Genomic DNA, 19,087 nt, shown 5'->3' with positions numbered 1-19,087 from the left:
AGTTTTCTTTTTCCATTTCTGTCGACCGAACCGACCGTCAAAGCAGTTCGCATATTTTTAGGCAGGCTGACGTGCGAAACGACTCGTCAGCATTCGCGATCAATTGACGGCGAACCTTAAATTATGGATTTATAAATACGTAGTGGGCAGCGATCGATGGGAACTAATCGTAAGCAGTTTAAGGAGAACCAACGGATAGGAGGAACGAATTCAATTTTAAGAATCAGCCTGAAAGTTCCATGCGCTCGATTTAAAGTTTCTCGAACGTTGTTGAGATCGTGAGATTTGAAAAATTCGCTTCCGCCGTTTCCCAAAGATCGTTAAAGTCAACCTCCCTGAGGTCGGGGGTCATTCTGCTAATTTAACTGAATTAAAATAAACATTCTTTTCTTGGGGTCCAAACACCTTGGCACGTATATTGTTACAGGTTTACATAGACAAAAGAGGCATTGGGCGTTACGTCACGTTTCTTTGACGTAACAGCTGTGACGTAGAGCGACAATCGGTAATGTCAGAAAAAACAGATATAGGGATTCGCATTACACGTGCATCTTTGCCACAATTATATGTATGTATATATTTATATATTGCCATAAATATTTAATTTTTCCTGACTTTTTTTCTCTCGTACACGACACAACAGCGTGTACCTTACAATATAATAAGAGTTTCACTTAAAAGCTAGTTACGCAAGTGTCCGCAATGAAAATGGCCGAGGCAGCCATAATCGTGTAGCGAAAAATTCAAAAAGTGATATTTTCGCGCGTCTTTTTTCTTTCACGTTATCTAACGTATTTCGCAAAACATATACGACTCTCCCTCTTACACCTAATCGTCGACTATCTAGGTACCTTATTCGCTTTCATTGCGGACAAAATAAGAGATACGATATTATTGTCCTTTTTTTGAATTTAACAGTACATAATACTTGCAAGAGTAAATAGTATGTATACAATTATACATACATACGTACATAAGCGTACAGATACATCTCGTCGCCTAGATCACCTATCTCCTTTTTCATTCGTCGCGTTTCATTTTTTATTAGGAATTTATCCCCTTTTCCCCCTGATCTTTCACTAGGGTCTTTGCCTGGATGTTTCCACTGTTGTTTCCTTCCTTCCTTAAAAATGGACCTCGCGACGAGTCTGCTGTACGTACGAATTTAGCACCAGGAGGACCAGAGCGTAAACAATTTACAGCCAGGTAAACGGCCCGGTCCTCGTTTTAGCATTAATTTATGAAAAATTAATCGGCTCGATATTTCCGTGGGTATCGATGCTCACGGTAACTGAGGCAAAATCAATGACTGAAATAAATAAATAAATACGCGTAAATGACACGTGGTTATATAAAACTAAACAAAATCTAGGATAATGGTGTCTGATGACGATATGCGCGCGCGCGCGTGTGTGTGTGTGTGTGTGTGGATCTTTTAAAGAGCGTGCGTGCATGCATGCCTATGTGTGCTTTCATCTTTTAGTCGTTTTTTTGTCTTTTTTTTTTTAAATAATTTTTTTACCGTAAGTGTAAGTGTGCATGAGAACGCGTACAGGGGCGAGAAGAGAGGAACATTATTGTTATTATTATCATTATCATTATGAAAGTGATGGTCGAGTCTCTCGTGGAAGAAGATTACGCATCTTCTTCGGCGACGGGTTCCTCGCCGGCGGAAGTGACCTCCTCGACCTGAGGGGAGTCCTCCACCGTAGCAGTGACTTCCGGTTGACTGTCGCCACCTTCGGCGTCGACGGGTTCCTCGATGAATGGATCGTTTTCAGGTTCCTGTGATTCATCTTCTGCCAAAGTGACTTCCTCCTCCACCTGACAATCCACATCCGTTTGACGTATCAGTACTTGTGTCTAACAGTTGGCAACTGTTGATATAATAATTCTCTAATAATACCTGTGCCTCGTCTTCGTATACGGTTTCCTCGGGCCTCTCCTCGCGTTCCTGGTTGGTCTCCTCGATCGGGGCAGCGACCTCTTCTTCCGGTTCCTCCGCAGCTTTGGCCTCCACAGTCGCGGCTGCTGCTGCCGCATCGGCCGCCAGCCTCTCCTCCTCTTCCTGCTTCTTGCGCGCCTCCTCGGCCACCTTTTCCGCTACCAGACGTTCCTCTTCAGCCGCTGCTGCCGCCGCCTCGGCTGCTTCGGCTGCGAGTCTGTTACGTGGAATTACGGCAGTTAGGATTGAGATTAATTCGAGGACTGGGTCAGTCGGGTTATAGTGACCTCTCCTCCTCGGCTATCCTCTCAGCCTCCAATCGCTCGGCCTCCAATCTCTCCTCTTCGGCTTTCCTCTCGGCCTCTAGCCTCTCCTGCTCAGCTATTTCCGCCAGACGGGCCTCTTCCTGCGCCTTCTCCAGGGCCAACCTGGCCTCCTCCGCCTCCTTCTCCAGTCTCAGTCGCTCCTCCTCTGCCGCCAATCTCCTCTCCTCCTCCAACCTTCGCGATAACACGTGCGCGTCAATAAACCGGCACCGCGGAAATCGACGATTTCAACTTTGACCCCCATGATCCCCAAAATCTTTAAAGTACCTGGCCTCTTCCGCTTGCTTGGCAAGGAACTCTTCAGCCTTCCTCAGAGCCTCCTCGTCCACGGCTGGTTTCTTCACTGCAATCAAAACAATACATTTTGGCAATCCCGTTTAATCGTTTTTTCAAAAACTCACTCCCCCACCCCACCTAACCACCCGACATTCCTTCCCCTCGTTTCCCCTCTGTCGCCATGTATAATCCCCCCCTCCTTTTTCATTTTGGTGTTTTTTTTAGTCACTGCTAAATGTTATCACGTGTCACGTGCTCCGAACAGTCTAATGTCGATACGTCACATTGCATCCATACATTCAAAGTCAATAACAGGAACAAGGAGCAACACGAAGGACGATTCTTCTCTTCTGTCAATATTTTTTGTTCCTATCCCCCCAGCATCACGTACCCTCCTTATCCTTGTGTTTCTTTTCCTTCTTTTCCTTCTTCTTCTCCGCGGCAGGTTCCTGCTCGACCGACTCAGCAGCCTCTGGCACGGATTCTGGCTCGCGAACGGGTTCCGCTTCCGGAAGAGGAGCTAACGCAATACATTGGATGCCAGTCACGTTTTCACAGTTTACAGAGGATACTGGACCAAAGGATTCCAGATTTGTTTCAGGAAAACGACTTACCAGCTTCTTTCTTGGGCTGCTCACTGTATTCAGTTTCCAGTGCACGTGCTACAATTAGTCGTAAGACATTCATCACGTGGAGTAACATATAACATACATATGTGTATGTACAGGTATTCTACACTCTGTACAATTTACATATTTTGAGGTTATAATACTGACCCTTTCTAATTTCTCTATCGGTTAGGGGTTGGGCTGGTGCTGTACATAACATGAAACATAAAGATGCTTTCTTAATGATTTGGCATCCAGGAATGATTCATCATTACGTTCACATGAACACAAAGCGTTACGTTTATCTGCAGACTTGGTAAACACGCATACGTACATATTACTGGCAAACTATAATTGGTAGGTATTAAAAGTCGTTAAGAAGCCTAAAGGTTGCTTGCGAATGAATAGAAAGTCATCGTAAATGTGAAAAGTTATTTCATCACGAATTATCACCTCCTCGGGTGACTCGTGTCTGCCTTTTACTTTTGCTCAGACAGGCCTTGTGGATTAATACTTTGTGTATTTGGAATTAACAGAAAAAAAGTCATAAATTTTATACGTGATAATTACCTTGTATATGAAAATTTAATTTACTTTTTTTTATGTTAGATTTCTCAACTCCGTGTACGTTAACTTTGAACACCGTCAACGGTCATTATAGACTGGCCTTTGCCTGGCTGGTCAGTATCACGTAAGAAGCACATACAGTGAAGCTTACCTCTAAGCGCGCGTTTTTCTTTTCTTATAATTTTCTTGGAAAAAATATATTTTTTGGCTATTTAATTTTTTTTTCTTTTTTTTCGAAATCAAACTTTGTACACTTTACGTGAAGTCGTTTATTTATCCATAAGCTCGATCAGTTTGACAATAATTGTTCGATAATTAATATTCGCATGATCGAGATTACGTGTTATTAGTGTTCAGTGTTATTTAATTGTCGTGTTGCGTTTTATTCGTGTTTTTTGTGTTCGATGGGTCGGTCGTCTGTGCATCGCTAGAACCGCGGAGCCAGAACTGTACCAAAAAAAAAAAAAAAGAAAAAAATAGATTCTCTCGGGTCATTGAAAAATCAAAGAATACACCCGCACAGTGCCGGTAATTTTTACCAATTTTTGGATTTTCATCTACGTCTCGAACGCATCGCCCATGACTCCGCGAATTCCGTGACAAACTGCCGACGAAGGTGCCGTCATGGCGAACGTGATAGAAAAATTAAAATGATGAACGGAACGATGAGGGGGTCAGTGTTAACGAGTTTGCGACGTGTCTATATAGTGAAGTATTATTGTTTTTTTTTTTTGAAATTTCTTTTTCTTTCTTTTTTTTGGGTTCAGTTAAAAATTAATCATTCCTCGGTGAGTTCGGGTGGGGCATCTTCTTCGTTTTTGGATTTAGTGGGGTCCTCGTTGAGCTCGGGTACGCGACCTCTCCATCCCTGGCCTGAAACGTTCAAAAAACCGCTCGTTCCTTTGCGATGTCTCCGTTTCCAAAATTGTCACCTGAGCTCCCCCCCGATCTCATCCGTGACCTCTACGTTAGGTTAACTCAAAAATAAAGGACGTTGGATAGACTCGGGTTTCTTTGTGTTCTGCACATCGCTTCGTCATCGGGTCGTTATTACTTTCCTATGCCCATGTATGTTTTCTCAATAGAAACGTATAGCCGTGATTATACGGGTTATATTCCGGTTTTTTTTTTTTTCAATAAAAATATATTTTCGATCCTATTTATCACGAAGGTGATAATCGTTTAGACGTTTGCTCTTTTATGCCCGTTTTCAATATTAAGGGAGGATCATTTACGTTAAAAACGTTTATTGAATTAGACACAGTGCGTGAGAAAACAGTGTAACAAAAAGAGGATCAACGAAAAATCATAGGGTACACAGAACACCAAAAAAGAAAAAGTCTCAGACAGAAAGGCCAAGAAAAATGGACAAAAACCAAAAAGGCAAAAATTATAATAATAAGGTAAACACACTACGGCGTCACAAGGCCGTATTTGTCGTTTCGCTTTCTCAAAACTCTATCAAATAGACGATTCTCGTCTAATCACTCAACATGGACGGTATTCACGAGGAGAATCTCCTACAGGCATTTTCAAAATTTGTCTAATCCAATTTACCGGATACCAACGGCATCCTGTAAAATGTAATTTCAATACCTAGTAAATACCGTCTCCAAAAAATCACCATATATATATATATATATATATATATATCTACACAAATACTTAAAAAATGTGTCATGACGCAAGACGTGAAATAAGAAAAAAAAATACCGTCTCCAAAAAATCACCATATGGACGGTATTCACGAGGAGAATCTCCTACAGGCATTTTCAAAATTTGTCTAATCCAATTTACCGGATACCAACGGCATCCTGTAAAATGTAATTTCAATACCTAGTAAATACCGTCTCCAAAAAATCACCATATATATATATATATATATATATATATCTACACAAATACTTAAAAAATGTGTCATGACGCAAGACGTGAAATAAGAAAAAAAAAAAAAAAAATAAGAAAAATAAAAACATTTCGACAGCTAGAACGCTTCCTGGTCTCCCGTCACGAATCTTTTCAGTCACCTTCGTCAATCCGTTATCAAATGTCTCCTGGTCCGCACCAAGATTACTCACAGGCATTGGCGGCGGCCTGACGATTCTTGCTGTAGTAGCTCAAGAGGTTGACGTCGTTCTGAATATTCGCTGGACGTAGATCAGCGACCGTGAAGTAAGGCCTCCTGCGGGACTGAGGTCTGCCACCTACGTATCTTACACAGGCAAGATTCCCCTTGCCCAGCTCACGATGCTCCGGAACAGCGTACCAAGAGACGGGCTCAAAGTCCTTCTTGGTGTTCTTCCTGGCGCCGAGAAGACGGCGGATGTAGTCATCGCTACGTAGACGCTCAGGTATAATCTCTTCGGCAAAGTCGCTGGTACAAACAAAAAAATAAAGAATGGAATCTAGAATACTTTTCAGGACAAACCTAAAAATGGATTCAGAACTTATTGAATTACCTGGGTGATGGTCTGGGCACGAAGACGTGGATGCGACGTAGGAGGGAATCAGCCTTGGCGCGGATTTCGCGTGTCTCGTCATCGAAGAACTGCGTAAGAAGCGAAGATAAAGAAGAAGAAGCACAAGAAAAATCAAATTAAAATAAAGATAAGAAATGTCTGTAATTTAATTTCTAATTTTTGAATTTTCGAATTTCTACTTTGTCTGGTTCTCTGATCTAGTGAAACGACGCCTCCCCTGATACACGTGTTATGGCAAAGTCTATGAAGAGAATGACGACCATGATGACAGTGGCGAAATGACGATGACGATGATGATGATGATGATGATGATGATTGATGAGATGATTTCATTGGTTCCCGGTAGTTGATCAGGTTTCTAGGATGTTCGAAGGCAACTTACAATGTTGTCCTTGGAGTTTAGGTACTTTTCGGTGTAGGAGACCGACGAGGCCCTCGGCAGGTCACGTATCCGGTTCATCTCGGCCGCAAGGACACTTGGCCGGACGCGAGAATGAATTCTTATGGGTACCGGTGTACCAGTGTGGTAGATGCTGTGGATTGGCGAGTGGACAATGGTGACAAGCCTCTTGTGTGCCACGTAAGGTAGATGAGGTAACGTCCTCACCTGGACAAGGTACTCGCTGTGGGTAACAATCTCGCTGCCTAATCTCTACACACGCTCTTGGAAGTCGCAGCGCAGCGGAAGTTACGTAGGCAGCCAGCAGATGCGAAGAAACGCGTGCGTGTTTAATGCGAACCAAAGCGATGCGGATGGACAAGCGTTTCCGGTAAGCGTCCAAGAAGATATGCCGCGTGCCATTTAGCCGGAAGTGAGTGGTGAAGAAGCGTCCGATGAGGATGCGGCCATTTTTGTTAGGTATAGGCCGAGAACGAAGTCAAAATATATAAAGCAGAAATCTGATAGAGTCCATCAATGAGGTCTTTTCAATGGTCAGTGGCACTTTTCGATTTTTTTAAGTCTTGCAACTTTCGTGACTTTTTTAATGCGTTTTTTATTTTAGCGATGCAGTGCTGTTAGGGGTAGTGGAGAAGCGTCGTTATTAGAAGATAAATAAAAAAGGAAGATAAGCTGTGAGTTTTTTATGGAATTTTTGGATTCATAGACACACCACACGCATACACACGCTGGTTTTTTTCTTTTGGTAATTTCTTTGCAAGTTTCATTGAGTGATTATTGAAATTTGTGTGAAATTCCTCAAAAAGACCACAGTGCTCGCACAATTGTTACTGTTACCGATGGACTGTCGAACAATGATTTTCACCGGAGGACAATGGACAATAATTTTCGAAAACGCTGACGCGTCACATTTTTTTTTCGATTACTCACCTGAACGTACGAGGAGAGTGGTATGAATGTGGGGCTCTGCAGCCCGTTGACGTAACGTGTCGGTTTTGCGAAAGTCATTTTTGGATTCGATGATTTTGGATGACCCGGCGGCGGCGAAGGACGAAGGAGTCACATGGGAGACAGAATAGATAGAAAGAAATACTCGGTTAGTATTCGCCTCCGGTTTTTCATATGAGTGTAAGAATGTATGTTGATCAAAAGGAAAAAAAAAAAGTTTTCGACGTTACAAAAGTCACGTGTTCTCGACGCAAAAAAAAAAAAAAAAAAAAAAAATGAACAATTTTCGAGTACCATTCTCTATTTGCGTATACATAGATATCTATAGCTGCATTTTAATAACGAGTGTGCATATGACCATGATGTGTGTAACTCTACAGGGTGTTTTAAATGTTTGGCCAATTTTCGCGTTGTGTGTCTATCGAGATCAATCTTATTAACGTCTGTTAGTACTCCTTGAAGATGTCGACGGAGACTTTTGAAAAATCTCCTTGTCGACTGAAGTTTGAAGAATTTGTTTTCTTCGATAATTCCAAATTAGCATGCCACAAGGCTTTGGCGAAATTCGGTATTATATTGCGACGAGTGATGAAAATCTCTACGTACCAGACTCCTGACGATCCCTGGCTGCGAGTGGTGCAACAAAAAATGGTACACACAGGAAAAACAAAATTGAAAATCTTCACTGCCGTGTCGTGCGGGCACTTTCTCAAAAGATCAAAGGGAACAAATGGCGCTTGTCGATACCGCTCTTGACACGTGTTCGGTGTTGATTTTCTTTTTTCCTTCTTTTCTTTCTGCGGATAATATCCGGGCCAATTCTCTATCTACAGGCTGTGCTGGTTACAATAAAAGTGAGTCTCGCATAGCATACAAACAGCGGCTACATATGTATTTAAATATGTATAATAAGATGTTTACATGTACGGTGATACATAGAGAATACACACGTATAAATACGATCGTATCCAGATATTACAATGTGACATATATAAACTAAGAACGCATATTGTTACTCGCTGGTTAGATGTATTTTTAATAGACGCAGTTTTAAGACGACTAAAGTCACGCTCAGCGACACTATAGCGTTGCCTGATACAGCAGAGAGCTCATTTGTTCTTTCTGTGAATCGGGGTACAAAGATTGCAAGGACAAGGACCAGGCTGGGGGACGGATAGGTTAAAAAGGGGGACACAGTCTTCCAGTAGGAGATGCGACAAGATCAATGAAAAAATAATAATACACCCAATTTTTTTCTAACTCACTTCCCACACATGAATACTACGATAAGGACACATGAAGTAAAAGTTTTTTTTTTTTTCCAAAACAAAAACCCCATAAAACTCTTGAAAACTGTAGAAAATAATATAAAAGAGGGAATAAGTGTACAAAAGAACCGGAAGACCGTATTTCGATTTAAGTGAGATTCCCCCCTAGAAAGATCAACACACCAAGGGGTTGTGTCGTTCTCGAAGAAACGTGCCAATAAAACCGAAAAGCCAACTCGTAAATGGGATTAGGAAGAGGAGGAAGACATGCTTGTTCGTTCCTTTAGACGCGGTAGGAGTAATGGCGGTAGGTGGTTCCGCCAGGCAGACGACCGGAAGTATGGGTATCGTAGGAGGAGTGGTAGCCTCCGGGACCGCCGCCGGTCGAAGACCTCGAGGACCTTTCGGTCGAGTACGAGCCGTAAGGACCGCTCTCCCTCTTGACGACGTTCTCCTGGGTGTAGCTAGTGCGCTGAGGACGGGAGTACGGATCCGAAGAAGAAGCAGAGCTGGACGCGCTGGTGTTGGTGTAGGAGTAGCTGTACTGCTCTTGGGCAGACCTCACTCCAGCATCCGGATAGTCGCGGACCACGTAGTGACGGGGTGTCTAGATTCGGGTACACAAGGTCAACATTGGAGAAGACTCTTCTGGAGTTGCGGAACCCTTTTTTTGTTATTTTTAAAATCATTTTTTAATCTAATCATTTTCATCTCTAATTCCCTTCGCTCTCCCTTATCACGCTCACACTCGGCACAATAGCTATATATATATATATATAACTTTCTATATATATGTATAGCCATTCCCATTGTCAACCCAGGCTACGTGTATATCAGACTACGAAGTAGGACTGGCACGTGGATACTTCCATGAGGATAGTCAAATAGGTTAGGTTAGGTTTCAAGATGGTTATATATTCCATGATCAGATCAGCACGTGGATCCTTCATAATTACGTAATTAATTATGCGTCCTAATTAATAGTCAGATAATGATTTGCATTATAATTGGATGCACGCACTGATCGGACCTCTTTTCCCAGAGCCAGAAAAAATTGCGTGACCCCTTGTGGCTAAAGGTGGTCGGATGGTTAGGTTAATACTAGTGTATTGATGATTGAATTATTTAACGTGGCGGTTATGTCAAAGGTAACGTATAGTGTAGATTTATCTGTAGACACACAACGTGCAGGCCAATTATAACGCGATTTGGTATACCTAACCTAGACTACGTATTAGTGTCTCCTTGCTCAGATATTCAGGACACTCGGGACGGCGTTGAGCAACGCTAGGCTATTGCCAAAGGTTCGTGTCTCTACTGTACGCGTACTGTGCAATGATCGTGCTGATCACTCCTATCAGTGTAATGGGTTCTCTCATTCTGAGTCTTGGATAAGGTTGTATTTCTATGTACGCGCTCGTTGGGATTGGCTACTCGATGTCTCGGAATGGTAGCTCTAAAAGAATATAATATAATATATATATATATATATATATATAGGATGGAATCGGAAAATTAAATAGTACTTAAAAAAAATTGTTTATTGTATTGCTGTGATGAGTAACTAAGAAATAAAAATTAAAACAATTCTTTCGTTCGATACGACGTCATCGTTTATTGTCATCGTTTCGCAGGTATACATTGCGTGAGCATTTCAAAAAAAAATAATCGATACCGGACTCTGGGCTTTGTGGGATCAAAAAAATAGTGTAATCAAGATCCTTGACCTCAAGAGAGGATAAAGAAAAATAAACTAATATATACTAAAAATGCGTAAGCGTTAAACGGACGGCAACTAGTCTGTAAATACCCTGAGGACTAAAAGCATTGTTGAAGTATAGCGATAAAATGTGTATATATATATTTTTTTGTTTTTTTTCTTCCTTTATTTTTTACGTAGAAAAGAAATTGAAAATGAAAACTTCTCGAGTCTCGTCTATATTATTCAGCGTGCAAATTATCTACCACCCGAGTATTGAAAGAATATTGAAAAAAGGGGTGGTGGTGGGAGGGAAGAATGTCATTTTTCCTATTCCGACAAATCTCGATCTAAACCGATTCGATTTTTTAAAATCGTCTTTCCAATCGCGGCAATATCGATCGGTTCGAAAACTTCGGGCAAGACACTCCCCTAGTCTGTTCCCCCCGTCCGTGACCTTAAAACCGATACCAAGAGGGCTTCTGCAGGGCCATGAGGATCTTGGTCCGGCCAGTGGCAGGTACGAAAGCGTGTCTCTCGGCACCAGGTTGCCTGGACAAGACACCCTTCTCGAAGACGTGTCCCTTGGCAGCCAGTTCGGCGGCGGCGTCCAATCCGGCTTTCGAAATGGCCCCACCCTGGATCAGCTGTCTGGTGTGGTCGTCCTTGGCGACATTCTTTCCCCGGACGCTACCCTCTTTGTCCTTGATCGTCGCGTACTGATAGAACTCCTTCTGGGGGTCCTGCTTCTTGCGACCCCAGACGGTGAACGGTTCCGGGACCAGGGATGGTCGCGGTACGAAGGGGACCTTCTCCCATGGGAACAACTCTCGCTTCTGTAACGTATCCAATGGATCCCTTATCTCGAGTCCTTCGTCTCTCTCTCTCTCTCTCTCTCTCTCTTTTTATTCTGGATCCTTTTTTTTCCAATTTCCCTTCTCCTTTCAGCTTTTTCTCTTTCTCCGTCGATCCGTCGAGGGATCTGACGCTCTCGAGGCTCCTCGGTACTCTCTCTCTCTCTTCCTCCACCGGAGTCTTCACTTCCACACAACTCTTCGACTACTGAACACACTTTTTTCCCACCTTATTCCCCTCTCCTCTCTTTCCTTCCGTTCGTGACCTTCGTCTCTTATTTGGATTTACTCTGCTCATGGCGATCTTGGGATTTTCGGAGAAATCAAGGACTCATGGGATAGTGTGCGTCTGTGTCTGTGTACGTGTTTGCGTGCGTGTTTACTTCGATTATTTATTTACTTTTTAAAAAACTCTCCTTTTCGTTATTACAAATTTTACAGAATCAATTTTTTGGATGTTGCAACGAATAATTTTACAGCGGGTGTCACGATCTTGGGGGGAGGGAGATCCTTCGGATCGAAGCTGCGGGAGTGGAGGGGTTGGACGTGGTAAGATTAATCACGATTGAAATAACCGATTCTATTAATAAGACAGATGCTACACTCGGCCTCCTTAAATAAACGAGACTCTTCGCCAGTGTGAATGGTGCTTGAAGAATGCATCCATGTCAACTTCGTTGCATGTATGTACACCCCCACGGATTCCGATGAACAAATTCTCGATGTCCTTCGCCAAGGTTTGCATGCCGCCGCCATATTTACGACTGTCAATTAGAATCTAACCTCATTTCGAATAGCCTACCAATCACCCGTTATCTTCTGCTCCATTGAATTCTAGCCTGATCTCCAAAGCCGCCATCTTACCAGCTACACCAATGTCCACGCTACCAATAAATGTTATGGTACCTCGAATCCATGAAGAATAGACTGTAAGAAGGCCGAACAAGGACAGGGTGCAGCAGTGGAAAGCCCGCCCGGAAGTAGCTCCGTCTCCCTACGCGCACTTCCGGTGTGCTTTCGGAACCCAAAGATCGGCCTCCTTATAGTCTATTCATCATGCTCGAATCATTCCCGACACGTCTAGGTATTCACACTTTTTGATAAGAAACAAAGAAAAGGACAATCTCCATGAAATTGGACAACTAGCAAAATCATCTGACTAATTAAACACGTCAGTGACTCCCGCAATTCCCATATGGCTGCGATTACGTATCCGGCCAGCACGGTTACGCATATATAAATACATATATATATACATGTGAGGGTCTGGCCGAGTATGAATTTCTGTGACGAAGAAATAAGAAAGAGTGGGGGTGGGCGTCGAGACGTCGTGCGTCTAAATTAGGGCAGCGTAACGCAACACCGGGCTTCGCAGCCGTCTTGGGCATCCCTCTCTACCAACCTAGAAAGACGTAAAGCGTCTTCGAAGTTCTCGCTGCAGTCCCGAACGCTCGAAATTCCGCTGCCCTTCCGAGTGGAAGTTTCCTTAACTGTTTTTACTGACATTCAATATGGCCGCCGCCAGAGACTCCCTGTGCTTCTATGGGCTTCCGTTGCGTTTTGTGTATCGAGGATTCGGGTGCCGAAATCGTCATGGGTCCCACTTTAGATCGAGAGAGCGGCGGTGCGCTAGTCACTTGGCCAAATTCATTTTTCGCGACCAGCAGAATCGCCGGGAGCGACGGCATCTAAGTTTAACACTTCCCAGTCCCGGAAAATGGCTGACTGCCTATTAATAGATCATACGGTGACCCCACTGCCCTCTCTTGTCTAATTATAAAAGCTATTCGCATTTCCTACGAGTATCCTTAACGATTTCTTTGATTACTCTGTAACGACTATTACTCCTCCTAGATAGTTATTGCATCGCTCTATCTATATGTTAAGATATCTTTTTTTAACTTTGCTATGAGATTGTTATTAATAATAACTTTACGCGCACAAGATGACGTAGGGTAACGCCTACGAATTCCGGAGTGAGTCATTTCCAGTTTAAACTATTTTACGGAAACTTGGCAAAATATTCAACGCAATCCCGCCAACACTCGATGGGCCTTTGAAAACCCTATTGACTGTATTTCGCGCGAAAAGAAGTCATTTTAAAAAAATTTTTAATACAATTTAATACTTTTACGTATCCCGCCATATTGAATTATAAGTATTACTATATATATATTGGCAATCAAATGATACCCGTTGACAGTCAGTGCCATTAACTTGACACTTGACTACGTGCTCTGAGGTCTCCTCAGAGTTGGCGGAAAATTCAAAAATAACTGACCACGAGAAAAAAAATGAAACACTAGCAAATTGAGAAGCTGATAGTGTTTCGTACTTATTCGTACAGAGGCTTTTCGACACAGACTTGAGTCGATCCGTCCGTTACGTTTGACGGTTCCATTTCGTACACAATTTGTGACGTCATGGAGTGCATAAAAAGTCAAAAAGAAAACGTGACAGTTCCGTTATTCCTGTCGAACGACAATGAAAGAGCGACACCAGGTAAAATCGGTCTAGTCGCCTTTACCCCTCTCGTTACACGTAGAGATACATACGTAATACGTATACGAAGAATTCCATCCGTCCATCCTTATCCGAGACACCGAGTGCGTGCGTGTTCCTTGGTTCGGGAGTAGTGCTCAGAGTTAAAGTGTGGAAGTTAAGACTTCGAAAATTGCAGCAGCCTGCCGGGTCTTCTCATAAAAGACGAAGACGATAATCAGATCGAGTCGTACCTCGTTAAGACATACGATTCGATCAAATTGACGTATTGTCTTTCGGCAATGAAAAGTCCAGCGCAACGACAGCCGATAATAGAGTGTCAAGCAAATTCACGATAGAGTCAACGTTTAGCGATCGTAGGTTATGTTCAACTAGTAAATGTCACCGCGTACAGCGACACAAGCGTACCGCTGGTGTTTTCAATTTCGAGTACAGAGAGACACGAGACGAGCTTTTCTCTTTTAACATTGACAATAAAATCAGCTGATCAGCCGTATACGAACTCGGTCGCTTGAAACTTTGACCCTTCGGGATGATCCCTCTCTAACGTGAGTACTGAGTAGTGGCTGTTAGGTATTTTCATAAAAATTTAATAAATTCTATTTAACGACAGATTGAAACGTTAACTCGTGGCTATCAGTGTATCCCGTTCTCAAAGTGTCGATTGGTTAAGAATTGTTCAATCCTTCTTACGCTTCCTTTCCCTTTGTTAGGCTATCTCTTTTTAATGGTACTAACCGTCACGGTGTAGGAAGACACAAGCGGCCGCGAGTAGGGTCGTCGGGTCGTGTAGAAGTCGCTTTCGTAAACCATTTTCGCTTCTTTCTCGGCTCTTCTCAACTTGATGAACTCTTGACGCTCAGGGATGTCAAACCCGTGGGACTTGAGAGCGAATTGATGTGACCCGGTCGAGTCGATTCGATGAAATCTTGTTTACCCGTGCGATTGATCGGCAGATCGGCAGGATCGAAAGAGCAAAGCAAAGAGTGATTTGTGCGTCTAGGTTAAAAAGATGGCGGACCCACGGTAGCGGCCGCGATGGAAGTTCGTACGGTTCTGTCTGGCTCTGGGGCTAAGACGTCTTGAGACGCTCGACGTCCCGACGCCCCCACCCTCCTCACGATTCCTCCTTGTCCCCGCCATCTTTTCCTTCGTCCCCTATTGCGTCACATTGACCACTCGACTCTTCTGTGATGCATCGAAAGAAATAGAATCGTGTTAAGGTTGCACACCCCCCGAATCACCCCCCTTTCGTTCCTTCTTTCTCCTGCTTTATTTTTCCTTTTCAGTTATTTTTCACGCTCAACGCTGTTTCTTTAATCCACACGTCACTCTTTCTGCAACCTTGGATGTTGAGTAAGGACCCTTAGATTGCAGTCATAATCCTTTTTTAAATATAGAGCAATATTATTATTATTATTAGGATGATACAAGTCAAGTGCTATAAAAAAATAAACAGTGGATGATGTATTTTTGAATTTATACCTAAGACTTACTATGGTATTTTCATAGCATTTATTATTCAGTTCAAACGATAATTTTACTGTTGAAAAAACTTGAAATGTTATCTTAGGCGTAATTAACCTACTCCCTATGAAAGATCTGAAGATCTGGAGGGAGGGACAATACTGAAAATTAATGTCTATAGGCCCGGATGTTTCTCGACCTTGGTAATTTATCGAATGGTATCGCACCCGTTGTTTGTCTCGCAAATTATAGGCTACACAATTCCCCAAGGATCTCTAGAAATTGAGATAAACATCCGGCCAATGGTCGCCGTTCGGATCCACCTGGTAGCCAATGATGGACGTACTCCTTTTGTTGTAGAAGACGCGTTGAAAGCTACGCGAGCGTTGAAATATATTGCGTCGAGGTTACGTCAACAAAACCAAACTTATATATATATATATATATATATTGGGGATCGATTGACAAGCAGATCTCAGCACGCACAGATATTTATATATATAATTTTTGCGTGTGAAAACATCACATGAAACTCCAGCAGAATTTGTAGTGAAACAAAAACACTTGTTCACAGCTCGATTATGTTATTTTTCACTGTATTTTATTTTATTGTATGCATTCCTTCGACCAGTGTCATTTTCGAGGTTAATTGTATAATCGACAAGATTGTTTCTGCGCGAATAAATTTATTTTATACAAAAAATCTTGCGACAGCCGTAATACTGGGCAGAATTCCAGACGATTTGCATAACGATTGTTGTTGGAACGAATCCCAATGTTTTGTCGTTATCAAAAGCGTTATAAAGCTTCCATGAAAAATGTGCCAATCGACAGAGAATAAAAAAAGAAAAGCAAATGACATAATTCACGCAACTCGATTCCTACCGGATATTTTTGAAGAGCCGGATGGAAATTTGTAAACGTCGTAAAGACAGTTTACGTCAATGGAGACATTTGTGAAAGCACCGATGCCTCGTCTGCTCTCAGGTTTGCCTGCGTGTTAATGTTGCTCTGCTATTGGAATTTGGCAGTCAACGGTTCGCGATAAACAGAAATTCGTGGCTAGCCACGGAGACGATTTGAGACGCCTTTGTTTCACGTCCTTCTTCATCCTACTCATGCCGCCATAATAGTGTCTTTGAAAGAGTTATTATTTATGTATACTCCGGTGACGTTCGGTTTATTTTTGAGGATGCAGAACGGGCGTCGCGAAGAACGTCATCCTCGAATTTTCGTGAAAATGCGGTCATCCAGAACGAAGCGGTGGCAGATGTTGATTTTATCACGTGTAGGCGGCCGGCATTTGGGTCATTGTCAAAATTGTTTTACAATTCTATTCAATTTTATACCTTTTGCTTTAGTTTTCCTGACACCTGTCAAGGTATTTGACTTGCGTGAACATTGCCAAAGTGTCTCGAGGATGGGAAAAGAGGCGGAGGTTAAAAATGTATCTCTTGTCTCACGTACATTCCAATATGGCTGAAGCAGAAACAGGATGTAATGACTGAGATCATATTACTAATAAAAGATTTTTTTACGTAGCGGATTCATCTAGCTTTTCTTACTTTAAAATTGCCTGGAGGGCATATATCAGTTAATTAATTTTTAATACTAATTGATTTGCTGGCAGGATAGTAAAGTGACTGGAGGATAATAACTCTGGATACAACTTTTTAAATTCGTGTTTAACATGATCTTTTCATTATAAATGAAAATTTATATATGTTTACGCGTTTCTAAGGACACATGATTTATTCTGTGGATGAAAATTCCGCATTTAAAAATAATACGATTATTTGTTAGGACACAACTTCAAATAACAATTAGATTTTGCAATATCACGAATGTTTGTATCGAATACTGTTATACAGGGTCAGTGGAGTAAATATAGTATAAAGAACTCTAATAATACTTCATGTACTAATAATGTCTGTCCGTTATATATATTATTTAAATGTGGTACCAATTTTCATAAATCAATGACTGGATTTTTTCGTTGATATTAATTTGTTGTTTATGGCGTTATTTGTTGTTTGGAAATGATAACGGGAGTTGCAGAAAACCGGTTGAGGAAAATGGCCGAACATGGTGTCAATGGTAGTATTCCGCTTGCCTGCCACCTGCCCGGTAGTGGTGTCATGGAAAAATGTGTGTGAATAACAGCAAAGATATTGAAACATAAGATATTCATGATCCTTCAAAATCGTAGCCATTCTTTGTACAATTATTCACATGAAATTTTGCCATTAGAATTACCGCAAGACACGCTTATAGGTTACGCGTAGCTGTCAACCCGTGCAATATAAACAGTGCAGAAGAAGTCCGTATCGACTGTTCTGCAAGACTGAAATCGACAGGAATAATGTCTGTAACCGAAGATAGGATAGAGGAACTAAACAGAAGATTTCTGGACTTCATGAGCAAATCAGAAAACGTCGACGCAGCTACAAAAGAGATTTATGAAGACCTTCTTGATGAAGTTTTAATGGGATTTGTTTTTGATGTGCACCGAACAATCAAAACTGGAAGTTCTGATGTTGAGGAAGGAATACCAGATGATGAATCTTATGCGATTGTTGGTACGTTAACTTTTTATGCTTTACACAGCATGCGAGAAAATATAAGTCACCATTACACTTTTCTTATTGGTAATGTTCTTTAGATTCACCAGGACTTGATGTGTTTGGGCAGCACCCAGTGAAAAAGTCTCAAGAATGCAATTGTCCCAACTGTGACAGAGGTGTCGCAGCATGTCGATTTGCTACTCACTTAGAAAAATGCATGGGAATGGGTCGGAACAGCTCACGAATAGCATCCAGAAGGATTGCTAATAACTCTAAAGATCTCAGCACCCTCAGTGGAGTTATAAGTGATGATGACGACGACGTTGACTGGAGCTTAAGCAATGATAAACGTAAAAGAAGAAAAGACCGCAATGGTGTAAAGAAATCAAAACAACAAAAAACCAGCCAAAGAAATGGCGATAATCCCACTGAGCATAATCATACAAGCAACGAAAACTCCCCATCGAATTATGAAAATATGTCGATTGAAGATAAGCGTATGTTACTCACGCAGATATGTGGAGTAGTTTCTGAACACACGAAAAAATTATGCACCAGGTCGATGCGATGCCCGCAGCATACGGATGATCAGCGAAAAGAAATGCGTGCCAATTTAGAATCTACTAACAGTAACCATCCCAATCAAGATAATCTACACGTAGATGTAGACACGTACGAGGAAAGCGATGGTCAAAATTTACGTGAAGTTTTGGCAAGATGGGATCGTGAGGGTTCCAGTCATTCAAGTCCTGCAGATTCCGCCTCCACCACGTCGACGTCGTCTTCGAGTAGAAAGCGAGAATCAAAATCTAAAGGCAAAGGAAAAGGATCGAAACGTGATCGAGGATCACCTATTTCTCAAGGAGATTAATAAATTAATATTATTATCTCCTCTTTAAATTGTATGAACTCTTTTAGTAGGAAGAATTCTGTAATGATGTTCCTAATCATTGTACAAGGTTTAATTTGTCACGTTACTTTTAACGAGCAAGTTGCCATGCAAGAGTTTTTTTAACTTAGTTACGGTCAAATAGCTTGAAAATAAATTTAATTCTTTAGATTAATCTTTAGTTCTTCTTAACTCGTATTTATTATAACGTTATGAAGCAAAGTGAAGAGCAGAGAAACAATAGAAAGATGATAAAAACCATTTTGATTATAGTTTCCATGAATTATGTAAAAC

General features: G+C 41.8%; 2 protein-coding genes across 10 annotated transcripts; one reads left to right on the top strand and one right to left on the bottom strand.

The window, feature by feature from the left end:
* Window positions 1-385: 385 nt before the first annotated feature.
* On the bottom strand, window positions 386-14,957 carry LOC107263105 (uncharacterized abhydrolase domain-containing protein DDB_G0269086). Of its 5 annotated transcripts, XM_015729968.2 has the most exons (12): window positions 14,612-14,957; window positions 7,533-7,568; window positions 6,585-6,809; window positions 6,182-6,270; window positions 5,801-6,096; window positions 3,324-3,362; window positions 3,162-3,209; window positions 2,939-3,067; window positions 2,539-2,614; window positions 2,233-2,445; window positions 1,907-2,162; window positions 386-1,824 (listed from the first exon to the last, which is right to left on the bottom strand). In XM_015729968.2, exons 1-12 carry the CDS (start codon window positions 14,684-14,686, stop codon window positions 1,636-1,638), a joined length of 1,671 nt encoding a protein of 556 aa, XP_015585454.1. In that variant the 5' UTR covers window positions 14,687-14,957; the 3' UTR covers window positions 386-1,635. The 5 variants fall into 5 exon arrangements, with proteins under 5 accessions (XP_015585454.1, XP_024936997.1, XP_015585472.1 ...); XM_025081229.1 differs by lacking the exon at window positions 3,324-3,362; XM_015729986.2 differs by lacking the exon at window positions 6,585-6,809.
* Window positions 13,956-18,968, top strand: LOC107263152 (ataxin-7-like protein 3). Of its 5 annotated transcripts, none has more exons than XM_015730074.2 (3): window positions 13,956-14,421; window positions 17,615-17,919; window positions 18,003-18,968. In XM_015730074.2, exons 2-3 carry the CDS (start codon window positions 17,703-17,705, stop codon window positions 18,773-18,775), a joined length of 990 nt encoding a protein of 329 aa, XP_015585560.1. In that variant the 5' UTR covers window positions 13,956-14,421; window positions 17,615-17,702; the 3' UTR covers window positions 18,776-18,968. The 5 variants fall into 5 exon arrangements, with proteins under 5 accessions (XP_015585560.1, XP_024937190.1, XP_015585550.1 ...); XM_025081422.1 differs by lacking the exon at window positions 13,956-14,421 and adding an exon at window positions 16,290-16,837; XM_015730064.2 differs by lacking the exon at window positions 13,956-14,421 and adding an exon at window positions 17,252-17,488.
* The last annotated feature ends 119 nt before the right edge of the window (window positions 18,969-19,087 follow it).

The sequence above is a fragment of the Cephus cinctus genome, unplaced genomic scaffold (genome assembly GCF_000341935.2).
Source record: "Cephus cinctus unplaced genomic scaffold, Ccin1 Ccin1_scaffold0013, whole genome shotgun sequence".
Classification (NCBI taxonomy): domain Eukaryota; kingdom Metazoa; phylum Arthropoda; class Insecta; order Hymenoptera; family Cephidae; genus Cephus; species Cephus cinctus.
This window is presented reverse-complemented; position numbering and strand designations above follow the sequence as displayed.